The sequence below is a fragment of the Cherax quadricarinatus genome, chromosome 57 (assembly GCF_038502225.1).
Source record: "Cherax quadricarinatus isolate ZL_2023a chromosome 57, ASM3850222v1, whole genome shotgun sequence".
Lineage (NCBI taxonomy): Eukaryota > Metazoa > Arthropoda > Malacostraca > Decapoda > Parastacidae > Cherax > Cherax quadricarinatus.
In genome coordinates, this window is record NC_091348.1 from 28,252,443 (window position 1) to 28,276,291 (window position 23,849).

At 44.7% G+C, this 23,849-nt stretch overlaps 1 protein-coding gene across 7 annotated transcripts in view; it reads left to right on the plus strand.

The window, feature by feature from the left end:
* Positions 1-23,849, plus strand: part of LOC128693578 (myosin heavy chain, skeletal muscle) — a 136,722-nt gene that overhangs the window by 94,489 nt on the left and 18,384 nt on the right. For 5 of the 7 annotated variants that reach the window (XM_070097434.1, XM_070097437.1, XM_070097438.1 and 2 more), the window contains 3 exons: positions 13,294-17,673; positions 18,432-18,491; positions 20,404-20,523. In XM_070097434.1, the coding sequence (XP_069953535.1) occupies positions 13,294-17,673; positions 18,432-18,491; positions 20,404-20,523 (4,560 nt within the window). The remainder of the gene's footprint in view (positions 1-13,293; positions 17,674-18,431; positions 18,492-20,403; positions 20,524-23,849) is intronic. The other 2 variants (XM_070097435.1, XM_070097436.1) reach the window with 2 other exon arrangements.

A 23,849-nucleotide genomic window follows, 5' to 3' on the forward strand; every position in this document is an offset into this window, starting at 1 on the left:
TAGAGCGACACCCCACCCCCCTTCCCGATACTTCTGTCTACTTGGAACAATTTAAAACCCTGAATGTGACATTCAGCAGGCATGTCCTATTTTTCATGTTAAACTACGTCTCAGTTTTGGCAAAAACATCAATGTTACCAGCACTTGCAACTAATCTCAATTCATCCATCTTATTTCTCGCACTACGGCTATTTTCAGAAACCCTTCTCTTTTCTCTTCCTGCTGATTTCTGTTCCTCCATTATGCCTGTTACTCTCCTTTTCACCTAATGCCACTGGTTTACCTATATTCACCAATAACTCTACCTTATTCTGCCTATAACTGGTTTCCTTAAAACTCACACTATCGCTACACTCAGAATTCACTGGTTTTCCACAAAAACCCATACCACTATCTATTTCAAGTTTAAAGACCTAAGAGCTCCCTCCACTGCGTTGGCCAGTGCTCCCACCCCAAACCTAGATAAGTGAACCCCATCCCTGGCATACATGTCATTTCTCCCATAGAAGAGGTCCCAGTTGTCAATGAATGTTACCGCATTTTCCTTACAGAATTTGTCCAGCCAGCAATTGACACCAATTGCCCTGGACAACCATTCATTTCCAACTCCTCTCCTGGGCAGAATGCAATATATCACAGGGTTCCCACCCTTCTTCCTTATTATCTGTTTTGCTGTCTTATATCTACAAATTAGATCTTCACTCCTACGTCTGCCAACATCGTTGCCTCCCGCACTGAGGCAGATAACAGGATTGCTCCCATTACCCATCATGATATCGTCCAGACGGCGAACAATATCCCCCAGAATAACCACAAACAGTCTTCTAACGTCTTGAATTACCCGTAAAAACTTAAATCCATGCTCCACACCGGTGCCACCATTTATCATGTGGGGTTCGAACACGTGGATAGGGTAAAGATACTCACGTAGGCTGGAAGTACGTATAATTACGGATAATGTGGGGAGCGCCCAAACTGCCGTAACCTTGTCTCCTTGCTCACTCTCGTAACACTGACTGCCCACAGTACCCATATGTGAGGGGGTCTTTGAATACTGCTGTGGTCAGCACAATATGAATACAGACAGTGACTCAGGCAGAGACGGTTGGTAGTGAGTCATCTACTGGTACACTGGTTACTGGTAACTGGTTACTACTACTGAGAGAGTGACCTAGTAGCGACCAGTGAAGAGGCGGGGCCAGGAGCTTGGACTCGACCCCTGCAACCTCAACTAGGTGAGTACACACACACACACACACACACACACACACACACACACACACACACACACACACACACACTATACACTGATCCCAGCTCCTCTGCCACCACTATTACTAATTATCTCACTACTACTACTATTACTACTACTATTACTAATACTACTATTACTAATACTACTATTACTACTACTATTACTACTATTACTACTACTACTACTATTACTACTACTATTACTACTACTATTACTACTATTACTACTACTACTTTTACTATTACTACTACTATTACTATTACTACTACTACTATTACTTCTACTATTACTACTACTATTACTACTACTACTACTACTATTACTACTACTACTATTACTACTATTACTATTAATATTACTACTACTACTATTACTACTACTACAATTACTACTACTATTACTACTAATAATAATACTACTATTACTACTACTACTATTACTTATACTACTATTACTAATACTACTATTACTATTACTATTACTACTAGTACTATTACTACTACTATTACTACTACTAGTAGTACTATTACTACTATTACTATTGCTACTATTACTATTACTACTGCTATTACTACTACTAGTAGTACTATTATTACTATTTCTATTACTATTACTACTACTATTACTATTACTACTACTACTACTACTACTACTATTACTACTACTACTACTAGTACTATTATTGCTACTATTTCTACTACTACTATTGCTACTATTACTTTTACTATTGCTATTACTACTACTATTGCTACTATTACTACTACTACTACTATTGCTACTATTACTACTACTACTACTACTATTGCTATTACTACTACTACTACTACTATTACTACTACTATTATTACTATTACTACTACTACTGCCACCTGTTTAGCCATTGCTGCTGCTACTTCCCTATTTCTACTATTACCACTGCACTACTGCCGCTATTACTGCTAATACAAATGCTGCTGCTGTTGTTACTGATACTACTACTCCCTCTCCCGTTCTGTCGTCTGGGCTTCTCTGCCTCTTTCTCACTTAGTTGTGATTTGACAATGATCCACAACGGACCGAAACGTCATCCTAAGATTCCTGTGCTGGGTGCAGGTTTGTGGTGATTCCTGTGTCTGTGTACTCATCTGATTGTGATTGCAGGGGTCGATTCATAGCTCCTGGTCCTGCCTCTTCACTGGTCGCCACTAGGTCCACTCTCTCCCTGCTGCATGAGCTTTATCATACCTTTTATTAAAGCTATGTATGTTACCTGCCTCCAGTACATCACTTTCCAGACTATTCCACTTCCTGACAACTCTATTGCTGAAAAAATATTTCCTAACATCCCTGTAACTCATCTGAGTCTTCAGCTTCCAATTGTGACCCCTTGTTGGTGTGTCCCATCTCTGGAACATCCTGTCTCTGTCCACCTTGTTGATTCCTCTCAGTATTTTATATGTCGTTATCATGTTTCTCCTCTCCTCCAGTGTCGTGGGGTCAAGTTCCTTTAACCTCTTCTCGTAGGACATTCCCCCTAGCTCTGGGGCTAGTCTTGTTGCAAACCTTTGCACTTTCTCTAGTTTCCTGACGTGCTTGGCTAGTTATAGGTTCCAAAGTGGAGCTGCATACTCCAATATAGGCCTGACGTACACGGTGTGCAGTGTGTGTGTGTGTGTGTGTGTGTGTGTGTGTGTGTGTGTGTGTGTGTGTGTGTGTGTGTGTGTGATGTTCACCTGCTACAAGTGACACTAAGTGTGACCCTGCCCAGTCACTGCCAGTTGTAATATATTAAGGTGACTACCATGTGCTCATTCATTCACGGTGTGAGGGAACACCTTGTCTATACAGCAGGCATACTTATATGACAGTCTCATCACTCATCACCCACACCTGACTCAGTCATGGCTGTCTGACACATGCTGACCTTGTGTGTGTGTGTGTGTGTGTGTGTGTGTGTGTGTGTGTACTCACCTATTTGTACTCACCTATTTGTGGTTGCAGGGGTCGAGTCCTAGCTCCTGGCCCCGCCTCTTCACCGGTTGCTACTAGGCCCTCTCTCTCCCCGCTCCATGAGCTTTATCAAACCTCGTCTTAAAACTGTGTATGGTTCCTGCCTCCACTACGTCATTTCCTAGGCTATTCCACTGCCTTACAACTCTATGACTGAAGAAATACTTCCTACTATCTCTCTGACTCATTTGTGTCTTCAACTTCCAATTGTGGCCTCTTGTTTCTGTGTCCCCTCCCTGGAACATCCTGTCCTTGTCCACCTTGTCTATTCCACGCAGTATTTTATATGTCGTTATCATGTCTCCCCTGACCCTCCTGTCCTCCAGTGTCGTCAGGCCGATTTCCCTTAATCTTTCTTCATAGGACATTCCCCTTAGCTCTGGAACTAACCTTGTTGCAAACCTTTGTACTTTCTCTAGTTTCTTGACGTGCTTTATCAAGTGCGGGTTCCAAACAGGTGCTGCATACTCCAGTATGGGCCTGACATACACGGTGTACAGTGTCTTGAATGATTCCTTACTAAGGTATCGGAATGCTGTTCTCAGGTTTGCCAGGCGCCCATATGCTGCAGCAGTTATCTGATTGATGTGTGCTTCCGGAGACATGCTCGGTGTTATACTCACCCCAAGATCTTTCTCCTTGAGTGAGGTTTGCAGTCTTTGTCCACCTAGCCTATACTCTGTCTGCGGTCTTCTGTGCCCTTCCCCTATCTTCATGACTTTGCATTTGGCAGGATTAAATTCGAGAAGCCATTTGCTGGACCAGGTGTCCAGTCTGTCCAGGTCTCTTTGAAGTCCTGCCTGGTCCTCATCAGATTTAATTCTCCTCATTAACTTCACATCATCTGCAAACAGGGACACTTCTGAGTCTAACCCTTCCGTCATGTCGTTCACATATACCAAAAATAGCACTGGTCCTAAGACCGACCCCTGTGGGACCCCGCTCGTCACAGGTGCCCACTGTGATACATCATTACGTACCATGACTCGTTGTTGCCTCCCTGTCAGGTATTCTCTGATCCATTGCAGTGCCCTTCCTGTTATATGCGCCTGATGCTCTAGCTTCTGCACTAATCTCTTGTGAGGAACTGTGTCAAAGGCCTTCTTGCAGTCCAAGAAGATGCAATCAACCCACCCCTCTCTCTCTTGTCTTACTTCTGTTATTTTATCATAGAACTCCAGAAGGTTTGTGACACAGGATTTGCCTTCCGTGAATCCGTGCTGGTTGGCATTTATACTCCTGTTCCGTTCCAGGTGCTCCACCACTCTCCTCCTGATAATCTTCTCCATAATTTTGCATACTATACACGTCAATGACACAGGTCTATAGTTTAGTGCCTCTTTTCTGTCTCCTTTTTTGAAAATGGGAACTACATTTGCTGTCTTCCATACCTCAGGTAGTTGCCCAGTTTCCAGGGATGTGTTGAAGATTGTGGTAAGTGGTACACACAACATATCTGCTCCCTCTCTAAGGACCCATGGAGAGATGTTGTCCGGTCCCATTGCCTTTGAGGTATCGATGTCCCTTAGCAGTTTCTTTACCTCCTCCTCATCTGTATGTATGTCGTCCAACACTTGTTGGTGTATTCCTTGTTGGTGTCCCCATCTGGTCTGTCCCCCCAGAGTCCTTCCTGTCTCTACTGTAAATACTTCCTTAAATCTCGTGTTGAGCTCCTCACATACCTCTTGATCGTTTCTTGTGAGTTCCCCACCTTCTTTCCTCAGCCTTATCACCTGGTCCTTGACTGTTGTCTTCTTCCTAATGTGGCTATACAGCAGTTTCGGGTCAGATTTGACTTTCGATGCTATGTCGTTTTCATACTGTCTCTGGGCCTCCCTCCTTATCTGTGCATACTCGTTTCTGGCTCTTCTACTAATCTCCTTGTTTTCCTGGGTCCTATGCCTCCTGTACCTTTTCCATTCTCTGTTGCACTTAGCTTTTGCCTCCCTACACCTTCGGGTAAACCAAGGACTCGTCTTGGTCTTCCTATTATTTCTGTGTGTGTGTGTGTGTGTGTGTGTGTGTGTCGGTATCTGGTTGTTAATGGTTATTAGCCAGCTGGCAGTCAGGTGGTGTGTGTCACTGCTCTCTCCTACCCCGTGTTGTGGTATCTCAGCTCAGTTACATGGTGTGTGTGTGTGTGAGAAACTGTGGCCAGGTTGTACCCTTGTAGAGGAGACTGTGGCCAGTTTGTATCCTTGTAGAGGAGACTGTGGCCAGTTTGTATCCTTGTAGAGGAGACTGTGGCCAGTTTGTATCCTTGTAGAGGAGACTGTGGCCAGTTTGTATCCTTGTAGAGGAGACTGTGGCCAGGTTGTATCCTTGTAGAGGAGACTGTGGCCAGGTTGTATCCTTGTAGAGGAGACTGTGGCCAGATTGTATCCTTGTAGAGGAGACTGTGGCCAGGTTGTATCCTTGTAGAGGAGACTGTTGCCAGTTTGTATCCTTGTAGAGGAGACTGTGGCCAGGTTGTGTCCTTGTAGAGGAGACTGTGGCCAGGTTGTATCCTTGTATAGGAGACTGTGGCCAGATTGTATCCTTGTAGAGGAGACTGTGGCCAGGTTGTATCCTTGTAGAGGAGACTGTGGCCAGGTTGTATCCTTGTAGAGGAGACTGTGGCCAGATTGTATCCTTGTAGAGGAGACTGTGGCCAGGTTGTATCCTTGTAGAGGAAACTGTGGCCAGTTTGTATCCAGACTGTGGCTAGGTTGTATCCTTGTAGAGGAGACTGTGGCCAGGTTGTATCCTTGTAGAGGAGACTGTGGCCAGATTGTATCCTTGTAGAGGAGACTGTGGCCAGGTTGTATTCTTGTAGAGGGGACTGTGGCCAGGTTGTATCCTTGTAGAGGAGACTGTGGCCAGGTTGTATCCTTGTAAAGGAGACTGTGGCCAGGTTGTATCCTTGTAGAGGAGACTGTGGCCAGGTTGTATCCTTGTAGAGGAGACTGTGGCCAGGTTGTATCCTTGTAGAGGAGACTGTGGCCAGATTGTATCCTTGTAGAGGAGACTGTGGCCAGGTTGTATCCTTGTAGAGGAGACTGTTGCCAGTTTGTATCCTTGTAGAGGAGACTGTGGCCAGGTTGTGTCCTTGTAGAGGAGACTGTGGCCAGGTTGTATCCTTGTATAGGAGACTGTGGCCAGATTGTATCCTTGTAGAGGAGACTGTGGCCAGGTTGTATCCTTGTAGAGGAAACTGTGGCCAGTTTGTATCCTTGTAGAGGAGACTGTGGCCAGGTTGTGTCCTTGTAGAGGAGACTGTGGCCAGGTTGTATCCTTGTAGAGGAGACTGTGGCCAGATTGTATCCTTGTAGAGGAGACTGTGGCCAGGTTGTATTCTTGTAGAGGGGACTGTGGCCAGGTTGTATCCTTGTAGAGGAGACTGTGGCCAGGTTGTATCCTTGTAAAGGAGACTGTGGCCAGGTTGTATCCTTGTAGAGGAGACTGTGGCCAGGTTGTATCCTTGTAGAGGAGACTGTGGCCAGGTTGTATCCTTGTAGAGGAGACTGTGGCCAGGTTGTATCCTTGTAGAGGAGACTGTGGCCAGGTTGTATCCTTGTAGAGGAGACTGTGGCCAGATTGTATCCTTGTAGAGGAGACTGTGGCCAGATTATATCCTTGTAGAGGAGACTGTGGCCAGGTTGTATCCTTGTAGAGGAGACTGTGGTCAGGTTGTATCCTTCTAGAGGAGACTGTGGCCAGATTGTATCCTTCTAGAGGAGACTGTGGCCAGGTTGTATCCTTGTAGAGGAGACTGTGGCCAGGTTGTATCCTTGTAGAGGAGATTGTGGACAGATTTTATCCTTGTAGAGGAGACTGTGACCAGGTTGTATCCTTGTAGAGGAGACTGTGGCCAGATTGTATCCTTGTAGAGGAGACTGTGGCCAGATTGTATCCTTGTAGAGGAGACTGTGGCCAGATTGTATTCTTGTAGAGGAGACTGTGGCCACATTGTATCCTTGTAAAGGAGACTGTGACCAGGTTGTATCCTTGTAGAGGAGACTGTGGCCAGATTGTATCCTTGTAGAGGAGACTGTGGCCAGATTGTATCCTTGTAGAGGAGACTGTGGCCAGGTTGTATCCTTGTAGAGGAGACTGTGGCCAGATTGTATCCTTGTAGAGGAGACTGTGGCCAGATTGTATCCTTGTAGAGGAGACAGGTGTAGAGAGACATGCTTATTCGCCTGGCTCTGTTAAGAACACTACTCACCCCCTCCTGGGTCATCTCCTGTTGACCCTTCGGTCACTCTGCTGTATTCTGTTTCTTTGTTACTGCTCATACTACCTTAACAACCTCTCTCAGCACTCTCAGTTATACCTCTGGTAACCCTACACCATCTTCTAATGTGCGAGCTTCTTATACACACCACACATTGCCCTTAAACACGTCATCTCCGCAGCCTCCAGCATCCTCATCTTCACTGCAACATTAAAAGCATCTGTATGAAGGCTTAAGTGCATCTACATTCTGGTGCATTTTCTGTTTTCCCCTCTACTGATAACCTATAACTTCTATTTACTTTCTTCACCTGGTCTATTGTATGGTTCACATTATAGATCTATCTGTCCTCACATCCACTTCCAAATATCTAGCGGTATTCATTTCATGCATACTTCACTGTGATATCCAGCCTCTTACTTCCCATATAACTTCTTAGTATAGTCACTGTGTTCAGTGTACATATATGAAGCAGTATAAATATAATGGAATGCTCAGCTTACTTGGCACTGGGTATCCTCATTGACTCATCTCCCAGCTTTTGTGTGCCATTATAACTTTATAAGTGGCCTTGTACACTCTGACTGTCCCTCCTACAGTGCCAGAAGTGACCCTTGTGTACACTCCCCCTGTTCCTCCTGCAGTGCCAGAAGTGACCCTCATTTTCACTCCCACTGTTCTTCCTACAGTGCCAGAAGTGACCCTCGTGTACACTCCCAATATCCCTCCTACAGTGCCAGAAGTGACCCTCGTGTACACGGTCCCCCACAGTGCCCAAGGCGGTCTCCTTATCCTCTGAATTCTCTAGCATTACATTCACATTTACATCTGCCAATTCTAGACCACTACCCACTCCACTGCCACTACCCAGTCAATCTAGATAACTACCCATTCATTCTAGACCACTACCCACTCCACTGCCACTACCCAGTCAATCTAGATAACTACCCATTTATTCTAGACCACTACCCACTCCACTGCCACTACCCAGTCAATCTAGATAACTACCCATTCATTCTAGACCACTACCCACTCCACTGCCACTACCCAGTCAATCTAGATAACTACCCATTCATTCTAGACCACTACCCACTCCACTGCCACTACCCAGTCAATCTAGATAACTACCCATTCATTCTAGACCACTACCCGCTCCACTGCCACTACCCAGTCAATCTAGATAACTACCCATTCATTCTAGACCACTACCCACTCATCTCAACTCGTATGTTAATCACAGTCATAATTTCACTGTTGTAAAGAGAGTCCATTGGGTGACTGACGAAGGCATTTTCAACAGTAAAAGTGTGACATAGTTATGTGTGTCTCAGTGACTGACACCACTCAACTTGTCATCGTCTTTATCTTATATTTATTTCAGTCTGTTGTGGTTTGGTATAATCGTTACTTTTATGAACAGAGGACAACCTAACTTGACCTGACCTGACCTGACTTAACATAAGAACATTTATTATAAGAAAACGTTTCGCCACAAGTGGCTTCTTCAGTCCTAATACAGAGATAATTGATTGTTTGATTCATCAGGAACTGCGTCCTGACACGGGTCTTACTCCCTGGATGACCCGTCTGAGGCTCACACCTCCAGGATGTCCATATAATTTAGCTGTTCTGTAGCCTAGATCAGGGTCTTGCCTTTGTCCCTCTGCGTTCCACGGCAATTTTTTTCTTTTATGTACAACAACGGGCTGAGGCCATCAGTTCCCCCCTCCCCCTCCTTCATCATTGTCTCTGGGACCTGTGTTGACTGGTCGAGTAAACTTACAGATAAACACATGGACTCTGTCTATTTTGTCCATCATCCATATGTTCACGAAGGTCTTCACAATTGTTCTGGATGTCTTTGTTTTCTTCTGAGTCAGTCAGATTGCTCATGCTATCTGTGAAGCAAGTGATCGTTGAGATAATTTGATGGCTCAGGGGTAATACAGGATGTCCTGCTGTGCTCTCTTAGACTACAGTGCTCCTCACTGTGACTGTTGTGGTGCTAGGGTTGACGCATTGGCTGTAACCTGTTCCTGCAGCATGAGGCCCGTTGGCTTCCGTTGTTAGGTGGGAGTTTGAGCAAGAGAATCGGAAGCTGGCTGAGCACGGCCGTTATCCCATCGCTGACGTTTCCTCGGTTCCCTTCATGGCTTGGCCGGGGAAGTGGCACTGGATTCCATGTTACTGTAGCTCCCTCTGGGCGAGGCTGCTGCTCAGTGGTGAAGGCTCTATTTAGCATTGGAGGATGGGCAACTAGGGTTTTCCATGCTGCCTTGACCCATCAGAACATCTCCAAGCAGTGCAGGTTCCAGGCATGATGCTTCTTGACGCAGTCCGGACACCGAGGTTCCGTAGCTTCTTCTTTTAGTTTATCTAAGCAGTCCTTGGTGGGGTGAAAACTACTGCAGATGCCACATACTTTTTTAAATTTAACATCTGGTGCTGAGGTGGTTTTACCTCTGGAACCTGAAGCACCTCAGAGGTTCTGGGTTGTACGTCCTAACCTTGTATGTTCCCTAGCAACCAAAATCCAATTGAGCTAGGAGAGATTCTTTGTTGGATCAGGATCTGCCTTGACTCGGAGCCCTTCAACTTCCAGGATGCTTTTGTTACTATGGATTGCATCAGGAGGCATGTCTAGTGGGTAGTGCATTAGTACGCCTTTTGTTGCCCACTCTATGGATTTTAAACCATACCCCGGCCGGGATTGAACCCGCGGTCAGAGAGTCTCATTACGATTTCGTGAGTCACTCTATGGATTTTAGTTCTGTTAGGACCAGTGGCAGTTCAAGGTCGTTCACCTTCTGCAGTACTTCATAGGAATCTGTGTTTCTGGGATTGAGAATATACTTCCCTTTCAGATTTTGGGACACTGATATCCTCAGCCCATATTTCTTCTCTGGGTGAATTGTAGCAGAATATGGGTTGTCGTGGTGACCTTTGCTTATCAACCTGAATTTGTTGCCTACAGATGGCTTGGCTTTCCCGATCTGATGCAGTGTAACATTGTCTCCTATGAGACTTGGAGGCTCCTGCTACTTGCCAACCTTCTCCATCCAGTACATCTATGGTTGGGATGAGTGTTACTTGGTCCATCACTTATCTCACTGGCCCGTTGCTTCACTGTCCCATGAGTCCAGAGACTGGTCTCCCAGCTTCTTCACAAGAACTGTACCCCACATTTCTAAATCTGATTCCTCGGTTGAGTCCCCGGAACATTGTGGCCTCTTCCTCTTGAAAGGAGCCATGTGCTTCCATATATTCCATATTTGAAACAGTCTAGGCACCTAGAACAATGCTTTGAAAAGTGTCATATCAATAGTCATCACCACCTACCTGACCCAATGTCAGGTCATTCCAGTTCAACCCACCCAGGTAATTTTTCAGTCCTATGAAATCAGCTAAGTGGAAGTCAGAGATATTGCCTTGATTGTTACTGTTCAGGTATTTCCATGATATATTGAAACTGAGTGATTTGTGATCGCTTTTCCCCAATCTTATCATTAACCTCAAGATTATTAATTAGTGACTTTTTTTTTGCAGGAACCAAGTCAAGCAGGTTATTTCCTCTAGTTGGTGTTGTCACAAACTGTAATCTGTAAATCACCCCCAAAATTAGTTTTTCACATCCCTCGAGAAACTGTATCCAAACAGATTCAGTGTCCAGTGCTCAAATTTTATATCTTGTCTAATGCAACAATTTAAATTATCTCTGACATACATCACCACTCAACCATCCTTCCTATTGACCCAATCAGTGTGGAATTCAAAAGGCATTTTTCTCTATCTTTCAGTTTGAAAGATAGAGAATAATATCTATGCTTCTTGCACATGCAATTAATTTTACCTCATCTGTCATATTTCTTACACTCCTACTATTAGTATATACAGTAAACCTTAAGGGAGCTAGTCACTCACAGCCCTCTACTGTCTCTCTTTGTTGACCAGTTTCATTGCATTTATTAGTGGCTTTATGATGATTAATGTCTTGTAAACTTATCTCTGAGGTATCCTAGTAATATCTACTGCTTTAATCCCTTGTGCCACAACCTGTTTGTTTTCCACACACACCCATACCTCTATCTTCTGTCAGTTTAAAGTCCTAGACAACTCAGCAACAACCTGCTCAACTGAGTTGGCTAACGTCACCACTCCTCTCCCAAAGAGATGTACCCCATCCCTTGCATACTTATGTTTGCCATAGAAATTGTCCCGGTTGTCAGTGAATGGGATTGCAAGTTCTTTGCAGTACCTGTCTAGCCAGCAACTTAGACCAGTTGCCATAGATATCCATTCATTGCCCACTACCCTTTGAGGCAAGATGCTACATATGACCTAGTTAAATCTGTAGTTTACCTTGCCTGGTTGACCAGGCAAGCACCAGACAAGCCTGGCTCATGGTTGGGCTCCGAGAGTAGTGAAACTCTTCAAAGGTCTAGCGGAGGTGTACTTATGTAGCAGATCCTGTCTCCTTCCCTTCCCAGTATCATTGCCACCAGCATTGAGACAGATATTGGGCTTGTTCTCATTACCTGACATAATATCATCCAACCTGCTGACTATGTCACCAACACCAGCTCCTGAGACACACACTGTCTCACCTTCTTATCTATGTTACAGAAAGCACAGTCAACATATCTTACCTACGAGTCACCGACCACAAGGATATTCCTATATTAGCAGAGGAGTTAGTGGTACCTTTAACCTTACTGACCATTGAAGTACATTCGTCCTGCAGAACAGAAAACCGATTTCCTACCTTCAAATCTTCTCTTTTAACCTTTCATATTTTGATGTTACTTCCTTTACTGGGAACTACTACTCACTTGCAACGGCTGTCAGTCGGCTCCTCGCTGCTGGTGACCTGTTTCCCTTCACTAACACCAACCATCTCACATTCATTGTTATACTTTTCCTGGCGAATTTTCCGCTTATTTTTCATTCTTAAGAAATAGAACCACGTCCTTCAACGCCTTGACCTTAGATTCTAAAACACTGCAGAAGCAAGCCATGGTGCACCTGACCTGACCTGACGTGGCCAAGAAATTTGCTACAACCCATACGTGAGAAATCCACATAGATGGTTGTGTGAGTTATGAGGCTGAGTTGAGTGCTGAGTGCAGCATCTGTCATCTCAGTAACAGCAGTATACCACCAGGGTGTAATATACCAGGGTGTAATATACCACCATTGTGTAGTATACCACCAGGGCATGGTATACCACCATGGTATAATCTGCATATTTTAAACTTAAGAGCTAATTTAGAAGAGTTGTAAATTTTTACATAATTTGCAACACATCCCTAGAGAATGTTCTCATAGTGTGTCGAGACTCTCACTTGCTCTTGCCTACAACTTTGAGAGAGTACCGGTTCCGTAATTTAGTACAGCAGATGCTTGGGAAGTTTTGGGTAAACGTTGGACAAGTGAGTGGGTGGGAATGGTTGATTTAGAGAAGGATCTGCCTAGTATAGACCAGTAGGACTTCTGCAGTGTTCCTCCATTCTTATGTTCTTGACAACAAGGTCGTCTCTATCCTCCAGTTTCCACTAATGTTCTCTATTTAAGACCTTGCTATTAACCTCTAAAATTATATTTCATAAATGTTGGTCATTAATTATTTAATTTCAAAACTTATCACGTACTCCAATTTATTTTATTCTTTTCTGTTGCAGAGCACAAAATAATTATCAGATGAGTTTAACATCTTTCAGTAAGCTTGCAATTTAATTTTCATCTCGTGTAGATTTCATTCATTGGAGTGATGTTGCCCGATGATGATACCCAGTGATGATGTAGGCAAGAAGACTGATGAGCACCATGCCCACAGCTGGATGACTTGAGTTCGGATAGTGACGACGAATACTTCGATGTTGTGACGGTACCGGGTCTGCGTCCTCAGCCTGGTCTTACTGCCTCACCAGCACCGCTCCAGCAACACCACCACATACCACCCACACACAGCCAAAGTTTACCCGCAATAAACAAGGGCACTGTAGGTAGTGCAATGAGAAACGATGCAGTGCAGCCATTAAACACAGTGATAGCAAGCAAACAATCGGTAACCAAAGCAGCTGCAAGCGGCAGGGAGCAAGGATTATCTGCAACACCTCCTTGTGGTGATCAGAAAGTAACTGGTGATGAGCAGGCTCCAGGAACTTCAGTGAAGCAAGTTCGAGGAACCTCAGAGAAGCATAACCCGGAGGGTTCCACAGCAGGCATAGAAAGTCGGTTTGCTGTTAGTACTGAGAAGAAAGGTTTTTCGCGTTTGCCTAAGAAATATAAAGCTCCTCAACCTCCCTCCACTATAGAGCAACCTGCCCCCACTGGAAAGCAACCTGCCTCCACTGTAGAACAACCTGCCCCCACTGTAGAGCAACCTGCCCCCACTGGAAAGCAACCTGCCTCCACTGTAGAACAACCTGCCCCCACCGTAGAGCAACCTGCCCCCACTGGAAAGCAACCTGCCTCCACTGTAGAACATCCTGCCCCCACTGTAGGGAAACCAAAAGGTAACCAAGAGCAACATTGGTCAGATACACAAGATCAACTTCAGAGCAACAAGAATAATTTGATCACAACAGATATGCCCAGACAAATTCTGTCATCTAAAGAAGGCAAGACACACGTGGGGAAGCAAGAGGCATCTTCACCGAAGAGGAAACCTCCAGACGAAGTAGAAACGAGTAATGAATTGCGAGGTAATGGTACTCTCAATAAAGTTGACTCGAAACGAGAAAAGACATTAAGTGGTTCACTTACAATAGAAGACAGAGTCATTAAGCAGCAGTTATCGTCAGCGTCGTCAGAGACTCCACTGACACCAGCACCCTCACCTGACAGCTTGCCGAACAAGCAAACTGTTAATACAACAATGAATAAAACAGTGAAAATAATGCCGGAGTGTACCACTGAGAGAGCATTATCATCACCTCAGGGTCAGAAAGTACGGCAAAGTAGTCCCGTGGCCGTGGTGGGTGTCAAGGTCACCCCTACCCTGGTCACTGGCAAATTAGAAATAGCTTCAAATGAAGGTTCAGCAACTGTAAGACGAAATTCCACTAGTGAAGATAAGGCACTAGATGGTAAAACAGCAAGACCAAAAGATACCTCAGTAAATAAGAGATCGCTGGAGAGTAACACGCTGACTACCACTCGACCTGCCACTACAGGAACGACAGTCACTAAGTCCACACTAGAGGAAAATGAGAAATTACACGATAATGTAGTGGTAAATGGGAATATTGATGAAGATAACATGAGTGATGACAAGTCGGAAGAGGAACGAAAGAGAGCGTCTGTAAGTAAGAACAGAGAGAATGTAACCATCCACACTCAGAGTGAAAATTCTAAACATAAAGAAAGAAAAGAAAGTATTGAGAGAAGCAGCCGGTGCAGTTCAGTAGCTAGTGATGCTGCCTCACGGGCAGTTTCTCCTGACATCTCCCTCAACTCTGGTGCAGCCAAGCGCAGTAAGAGTGGCAAGCTAGCCTTCGTCCTCAACATGTGGGAAACTGATGAAGTTTCACAAAAGAGTGAAAGAGGAAAACCCAAAGGCTCATCCACTCCTAAAATTGGAAAGATTACAGGTCTTGCAAGTGTATTTGAAAGAGAGAAAAGTTTGGGAGCATCTCAGGCTGACGCTTCAAAGAGTATCATCAATAAATTAAAATCTCCATACAGTCCACCATTTTCTCCAGAAAGAAAGGCACCAGCAGAGGACAAGATTACAAATATTGCTGGTATAAGTACATTAAAATTTGGAGACGTTGCTAAATTCAAGAAGCCCGGCGAACCCAAGAAGGCAAATGACAAGATCGTATCACATACTCCCAAGAAGATGCCAGATGATAAGAGTTCATCACATGCTCACAAAAATGAGCTAGATAAGCAGGGAATACAAGACAAGGATCTCATTAACAAAAGTGTTAGTCAAAAGAAAGATGAAAATTTGAGTAATATTACTAAAGTTGGTGTTAACTCTGTTATTGATAAAGAACGAAGCCAAGAAAAAACTGGAAAGCAGAACACCAAGAATATTAGCAAAGATTGTGAAGAAATAATTGTTAATGGAAGTGTAGCGAAGAGTGACAGTAGAATATCACTCGATGAAGAAGATGCAGTGGAAGTGAAGACGAAGAAAGACAAACTCAGTAATCCTAGAGCAGATCAGAGCTCAGCAACCGTCTTGCAAAACAGCTCAGCTACTGAACCCAAACACCAACCTGTCAGTGACACCCTGGTGAAGACAGACAAAATTGACACTAGTGTCTCCAAGGCTAACAAAGTTAATGCTGTTGTCCCTAAGACTAACAAAGTTGAAGATGTGTCTAAGAACACTAAAGTTGAAGCCAAGACATCTAAGGACACCAAGGTTGAAGCCAAGACATCTAAGGACACCAAGGTTGAAATCAGTGAATCCAAGGACACCAAGGTTGAAGCCATTGCGTCTAAGGACACCAAGGTTGAAGCCGGTGCGTCTAAGGACACCAAGATTGAAGTCAAAACTTCTAAGGACACCATGGTTGAAGCCGGTGCGTCTAAGGACACCAAGATTGAAGTCAAAACATCTAAGGACACCCTGGTTGAAGCCGGTGAGTCTAAGGACACCAAGATTGAAGTCAAAACATCTAAGGATACTATGGTTGAAGCCGGTGAGTCTAAGGACACCAAGATTGAAGTCGGTGAGTCTAAGGACACCAAGATTGAAGTCAAAACATCTAAGGACACCAAAGTTGAAGCCAGTTCGTCTAAGGACACAAAGAATGAAGTCAAAACATCTAAGGACACCAAGGTTGAAGCCAAAACATCTAAGGACACCAAGATTGAAGCTAGGGCATCTAAAGACACCAAGATTGAAGTCAAAACATATAAGGACACCAAAGTTGAAGCCAGTTCGTCTAAGGACACAAAGAATGAAGTCAAAACATCTAAGGACACCAAGGTTGAAGCCAAAACATCTAAGGACACCAAGATTGAAGCCATTGCATCTAAGGACACCAAGGTTGGAGACGCCGAAGTTCATGAATCTAAGGTCATTAAAATTAATAGTGAGGCTGAGTCAAACATAAGCAGCAATATAGCAGCCAAGGTCAGTAACATCAAGGACGGAACTAATGGTTTAGAAAGGCAGAATGAAGCCAGTGATCTCAAAATATCCCCGCTTCCACTTGCTAACGCTGACACTAGCAGTATCAGCACAGCAGCTGGTGACGTGCCCACTTCTGTTAAAGTTACTGACATAAACAGTATTGCGTCTAAGACTGCCAAAACTGAAGCTGCTGAAATATATGATGGCCAGGTAAATACAACTGAAGCTTCAGCTACTAAAGTTACTTCAGAATGCAATGTCCAGAGTGCAGTGTGTCAGGGTACCGTCTGTACCAGCAGTAGTGACTTAGCTACCAATGTTGTATCAAGTGAAGCACCTGTTGTTGATGATGCCTGCTCTGCAGAGAAGCTTTCTGAAGCTCCTAAAGCTTCAGAAGCTTTACATAGGATGGATGGGTTGAAGAAGGATGTGCTAGGGGGCATAATGTCCTTCATCGAGTCGGTTACCAGGGGAGGTAAGTCACTGGAAGACAAGCTTTCCATCAATGGTCTCCAGTTTACCAAGAAATCCTCCAAGACAGATAATGCCACAGATTTGACTAATGCTCCCCCTGGTGATACTTCAGATACAAAAACTGTCAGTCGTTCTGAAAACACTGAGAACTTACAAGAACAAACTTCCCAGGTTATATCGCTGCCCAGACCACAAGATGACGATGGATCGAAGCAAGCTAAGTGTTGTCTTGAAGGTAAACAAAGTGTAAAGAACGCTGTGTATGAACCAGCCACAGCAGTGCCACAACTGGAGTCGGAAGTAGAGGCACTGCTCAGGGAGGCGTCAATGCTCATCGCCCACACTGAAGACATCACCAGGTCTCCTTCCCATGACGGAGGCGACGAAGAAGTGTTCCTGGATGCCATAGATGTCTCACAGCTGGACACTCTGATGCCTTTACCTAATATGGAGATAGAGAGAGAGAGGCGTTCACGATCCCGCACTCCACTAGAAGGTCCTGAACGTTCACCTTCGTCACGTTCAGTTGTGGCCAAGACCGAGGCTCTGCTCTCCGAGACTGACCGACTACTACGCCGCTCTCGCTCTGACAGATCTCTTAGAAGGTCTTACAGCCGATCAATGTCAGCAGCGGCACTCAGTAAAGTAGGTGTTGCTGCAACACCCTTGTCATGCAACTGTGTGTTACAGGTGTTCTGCAACACCAATGGCATGTGTGTGTTACGGGTGTTCTACAGCACCCTTGACATGTGTGTTATAGTAGGTGTTTTGCAACACCCTTGTCATGTTACAGTAGGTGTTACTACAACACCCTTGTTATATGTTACAGTAGGTGTTACTACAACACCCTTGTCATACAGCTGTGTGCTGGAGACATACACAGCCCTGAATAACGTTCTGTAATATTTAACCACATTGTTAATACATTCCTGTCGTATTTAACCACAATGTTAATACATACCTGTCGTATTTAACCACAATGTTAATACATTCCTGTCGTATTTAACCACAATGTTAACATATTTCTATGATATTTAACCACAATGTTAATATATTTCTGTGGTATTTAACCACACTGTTAATACATTCCTGCTGTATTTAACCACAATGTTAATACATTTCCGTCGTTTATCAAGTAAATATTAACCCATTTAATGCATTTCCTACGAAAGTTAATATATTTTATGTCGTTATTTAGCACGAATGTTAAATCCTGAATGTTATATTTCAATGTAAGCTTGTAACTTTGACCCTTGTACTCTAGGTAATCTGTAAACTGTTTTCTTCCACTCCTGGTTATTTGATTTTAGGTCATTTTAATGTTGTAATACATGTATACTCTTTCTGGATAGCTGTAGCTATGTATAAGGATGCCAAATGTATAGTGTTCTTGTGTGTTACAGTCAGCACAGTCTGTGTTAGAAGCCAGATGTGAACTACAAAACTGTGGAATAGTGTGTAGAGTAAGTGTTGGTGTGTCAGTGTGTTACACACTGGGGAAGTACTCTTACGTATACTAACAAGTGTGCTAACACACTGGTACTAACACTACTACTAACAAGCGTGATACACACTGAAGTACTCTCAGGCGTACTAATATTGTCGTGTGTTCCTAGGTATACTAATTACACTACTGTATGCTCTTATGTTTACTAATTACACTACTGTGTATTCTCAGGTGTACTAATGACACTACTGTGTGTTCTCAGGTGTACTAATTACACTAGTGTGTTCTCAGGTGCACTAATGACACTACTGTGTGTTCTCAGGTGTACTAATGACACTACTGTGTGTTCTCAGGTGTACTAATTACACTAGTGTGTTCTCAGGTGTACTAATGACACTACTGTGTGTTCTCAGGTGTACTAATTACACTAGTGTGTTCTCAGGTGTACTAATGACACTACTGTGTGTTCTCAGGTGTACTAATTACACTAGTGTGTTCTCAGGTGCACTAATTACACTACTGTGTGTTCGAAGATGTACTAATTACACTACTGTGTTCTCATGTGTACTAATTACACTAGTGTGTTCTCATGTGTACTAATTACACTACTGTGTTCTCATGTGTACTAATTACACTACTGTGTGTTCTCAAGTGTACTAATTACATTCCTGTGTTTTCTCAAGTGAACAAATTACAATATACCTCACTAAGCCACTACTGCCAATATACCTATATGAGTATACCACTAATATTAAGACTGATATACCTAGTAATAAGGATACTTTAGTCTATATTATACATTAAGAAGGATAATTTGGTCTCATATCCATACATATATATTTGTATTATCTTTGTATTATGTGTATTATCTTTGTATGTTATGGTTGGTGACATTATCTTAATCTTTTGTTGTAGCTGAGTGAGTTAAGCTTCTGTAAGCTGAGATAATAACGCTACTTCCGGTGCAGTCTTAACACTGGTGCTGGTGCAGTGTTAACACTGGTGCTGGTGCAGTGTTAACACTGGTGCTGGTGCAGTGTTAACACTGGTGCTGGTGCAGTGTTAACACTGGTGCTGGTGCAGTGTTAACACTGGTGCTGGTGCAGTGTTAACACTGGTGCTGGTGCATTAACACTAGTGCTGGTGCAGTGTTAACACTGGTGCTGGTGCAGTGTTAACACTGGTGCTGGTGCAGTGTTAACACTGGTGCTGGTGCAGTGTTAACACTGGTGCTGGTGCAGTTAACACTAGTGCTGGTGCAGTCTTAACACTGGTGCTGGTGCAGTGTTAACACTGGTGCTGGTGCATTAACACTAGTGCTGGTGCAGTGTTAACACTGGTGCTGGTGCAGTGTTAACACTGGTGCTGGTGCAGTGTTAACACTGGTGCTGGTGCAGTGTTAACACTGGTGCTGGTGCAGTTAACACTGGTGCTGGTGCAGTGTTAACACTGGTGCTGGTGCAGTGTTAACACTGGTGCTGGTGCAGTGTTAACACTAGTGCTGGTGCAGTCTTAACACTGGTGCTGGTGCAGTGTTAACACTGGTGCTGGTGCATTAACACTAGTGCTGGTGCAGTGTTAACACTAGTGCTGGTGCAGTCTTAACACTAGTGCTGGTGCAGTGTTAACACTGGTGCTGGTGCATTAACACTAGTGCTGGTGCAGTGTTAACACCAGTGCTGATGCTGTGTTAACACTAGTGCTGGTGCAGTGTTAACACTAGTGCTGGTGCAGTGTTAACACCAGTGCTGGTGCAGTGTTAACACTGGTGCTGGTGCATTAACACTAGTGCTGGTGCAGTGTTAACACTAGTGCTGATGCAGTATTAACACTAGTGTTAGTACAGTGTTAGGAACAGCGGTGTTAGTGCAGTGTTAGCACCTACATAATGTTAAGGTTGATGCTAACTTGTTAACAATATTACACAGCTGGCAGAGGTGACGGCAGACTTGTCAGAGGAGCACAACACTGCGCACCTGGCGGGAGAGAGACTGGAAGCTGAGCAAGCTGAGAGAATGAAACTGGAGAAGGAGGTGGAGAGACTTCAGGTAACTATTAGACGTCAGTGTGGAGAGACTTCAGGTAACTATCAGGCTTCAGTGTTGAGACTTCAGGTAGCTATCAGACTTCAGTGTTGAGACTTCAGGTAGCTATCAGACTTCAGTGTGGAGAGACTTCAGGTAACTATCAGACGTCAGTGTGGAGAGACTTCAGGTAACTATCAGACGTGGAGAGACTTCAGGTAACTATCAGACGTCAGTGTGGAGAGACTTCAGATAACTATCAGACGTCAGTGTGGAGAGACTTCAGGTAACTATCAGGCTTTAGTGTTGAGACTTCAGGTAACTGAGATACAACCCAGGGTCACAATGAGAGAACCCAGAGTCATAGACAGAACCCAGGGTTACAGACAACCAGGGTCACAGTGAGAGAACCCAGGGTCACAAGAGACAGAACGAGGGTCACAATGAGAGAGCCCAGGGTCACAATGAGAGACAGAACTTAGGGTCACAATGAGAACCCAGGGTCACAAGAGACAGAACGAGGGTCACAATGAGAGAGCCCAGGATCACAATGAGAGACAGAACTCAGGGTCACAGTGAGACGGAACCCAGGGTCACAATAAGACAGAACCCAGGGTCACAATAAGACAGAACCCAGGGTCACAATAAGACAGAACCCAGGGTCACAATAAGACAACCCAGGGTCACAATGAGACAGAACCCTGGGTCACAATGAGACAGAACCCAGGGTCACAATGAGACGGAACCCAGGGTCACAATAAGACAGAACCCAGGGTCACAATAAGAAAGAACCCAGGGTCACAATGAGACAGAACCCAGGGTCACAATAAGACAGAACCCAGGGTCACAATGAGACAGAACCCAGGGTCACAATGAGACAGAACCCAGGGTCACAATGAGACAGAACCCAGCGTCACAATGAGAGACAGAACCCAGCGTCACAATGAGACGGAACCCAGGGTCACAATAAGACAGAACCCAGGGTCACAATGAGACAGAACCCTGGGTCACAATGAGACAGAACCCAGGGTCACAGTGAGACAGAATCCAGGGTCACAGTAAGACAGAACCCAGTGTCACAAGACAGAACCCAACAATAACAGCCTGGTTGATCAGACCCTGATCCACCACGAGGCCTGGTCTCAGACCGGGCCGCGGGGGCGTTGACCGCCGAAACCCTCTCCAGGTAAACTCCAGAGTCACAATGAAACAGAACCCAGCGTCACAATGAGACAACCCAGGGTCACAGAGAACCCAGGGTCACAATGAGACAACCCAGCCTTGATGGTCACCCTTCAGTCAGTTGGTGATCAACCTGACTGGTGATCAGGTTGATATGCTCGTTGGTAGCACCAACAGTCTTTTGGATCAGGGAGTCAGTCACTAGAACTGGTGTGTTACCCCCGGGGTCTGGGAGTCTAGTAATCTTCAATTTCTCAACCAGGGGGCCGCTACCCCCACCACACTTGTGTCTGCTGGCACTGGTGTACTGCACCAGTGTGCTCACTACACTTGCTCACACTACACCTCATACTACACTTGCTCACACTACACTTACTCACACTACACTTGCTCACAATACACCTCACACTACACTTGCTCACACTACACTTACACTACACCTCACACTACACTTGCTTACACTACACCTCACACTACACTTGCTTACACTACACCTCACACTACACCTGCTCACACTACACTTGCTCACACTACAGTTGCTGATAGTACACCTGCTCACACTACACCTCACACTACACTTGCTCACACTACACTTACACTACACCTCACACTACACTTGCTCACACTACACCTCACACTACACTTGCTCACACTACACTTACACTACACCTCACACTACACTTGCTTACACTACACCTCACACTACACTTGCTCACACTACACTTACACTACACCTCACACTACACTTGCTCACACTACACCTCACACTACACTTGCTCACACTACACTTGCACTACACTTGCTCACACTACACCTCACACTACACTTGCTTACACTACACCTCACACTACACTTGCTTACACTACACCTCACACTACACTTGCTTACACTACACCTCACACTACACTTGCTCACACTACACCTCACACTACACCTCACACTACACTTGCTCACACTACACCTCATACTACACTTGCTCACACTACACTTACTCACACTACACTTGCTCACACTACATCTCACACTACACTTGCTCACACTACACTTATACTACACTTGCTCACACTACACCTCACACTACACTTGCTTACACTACACCTCACACTACACTTGCTTACACTACACCTCACACTACACTTGCTTACACTACACCTCACACTACACTTGCTCACACTACACCTCACACTACACCTCACACTACACTTGCTCACACTACACTTACACTACACTTGCTCACACTACACCTCACACTACACTTGCTTACACTACACCTCACACTACACTTGCTTACACTACACCTCACACTACACTTGCTTACACTACACCTCACACTACACCTGCTCACACTACACTTGCTCACACTACACTTGCTGATAGTACACCTGCTCACACTACACCTAACACTACATGTGCTCACACTACACCTAACTACATGTGCTCACACTACGCCTAACACTACATGTGCTCCCACTACACCTGCTTACACTACATCTGCTCACACTACACCTCACGCTACACCTGCTCACACTACATCTGCTCACGCTACACTTGCTCATAGTACACCTGCTCACACTACATCTGCTCACGCTACACTTGCTCATAGTACACCTGCTCTCACTACACCTAACACTACATGTGCTCACACTACACCTAAGACTACATGTGCTCACACTACACCTGCTTACACTACATCTGCTCACACTACACCTCACACTACACCTGCTCACACTACGCCTGCTCACACTACACCTGCTCACACTGCACCTGCTCACACACCTGCTCACTTTACACCTGCTCACACTACATATGCTTACACTACACCTCACACTACGCCTGCTCACACTACACTTGCTCACACTACACTTGCTTACACTACACTTGCTTACACTACACTTACACTACACTTGCTCACACTACACTTGCTCACGCTACACCTCACACTACACCTGCTCACACTACAGTGTGCTGGTACAGGGTTAACACTGGTGCTGTAGTGCTAACACTACTACTGCTCACACCACACCTGCTCACACTGCACTTGCTCACACTATCTCACTATCTCACACTATCTGGACTAAAATCACAAGGGTATTAAAAGAGGATAACATCAAAGCTGCTTTCATAGACAACCTGGAAGCTTTCTACAACAGATGGGAACATAAAAAGTC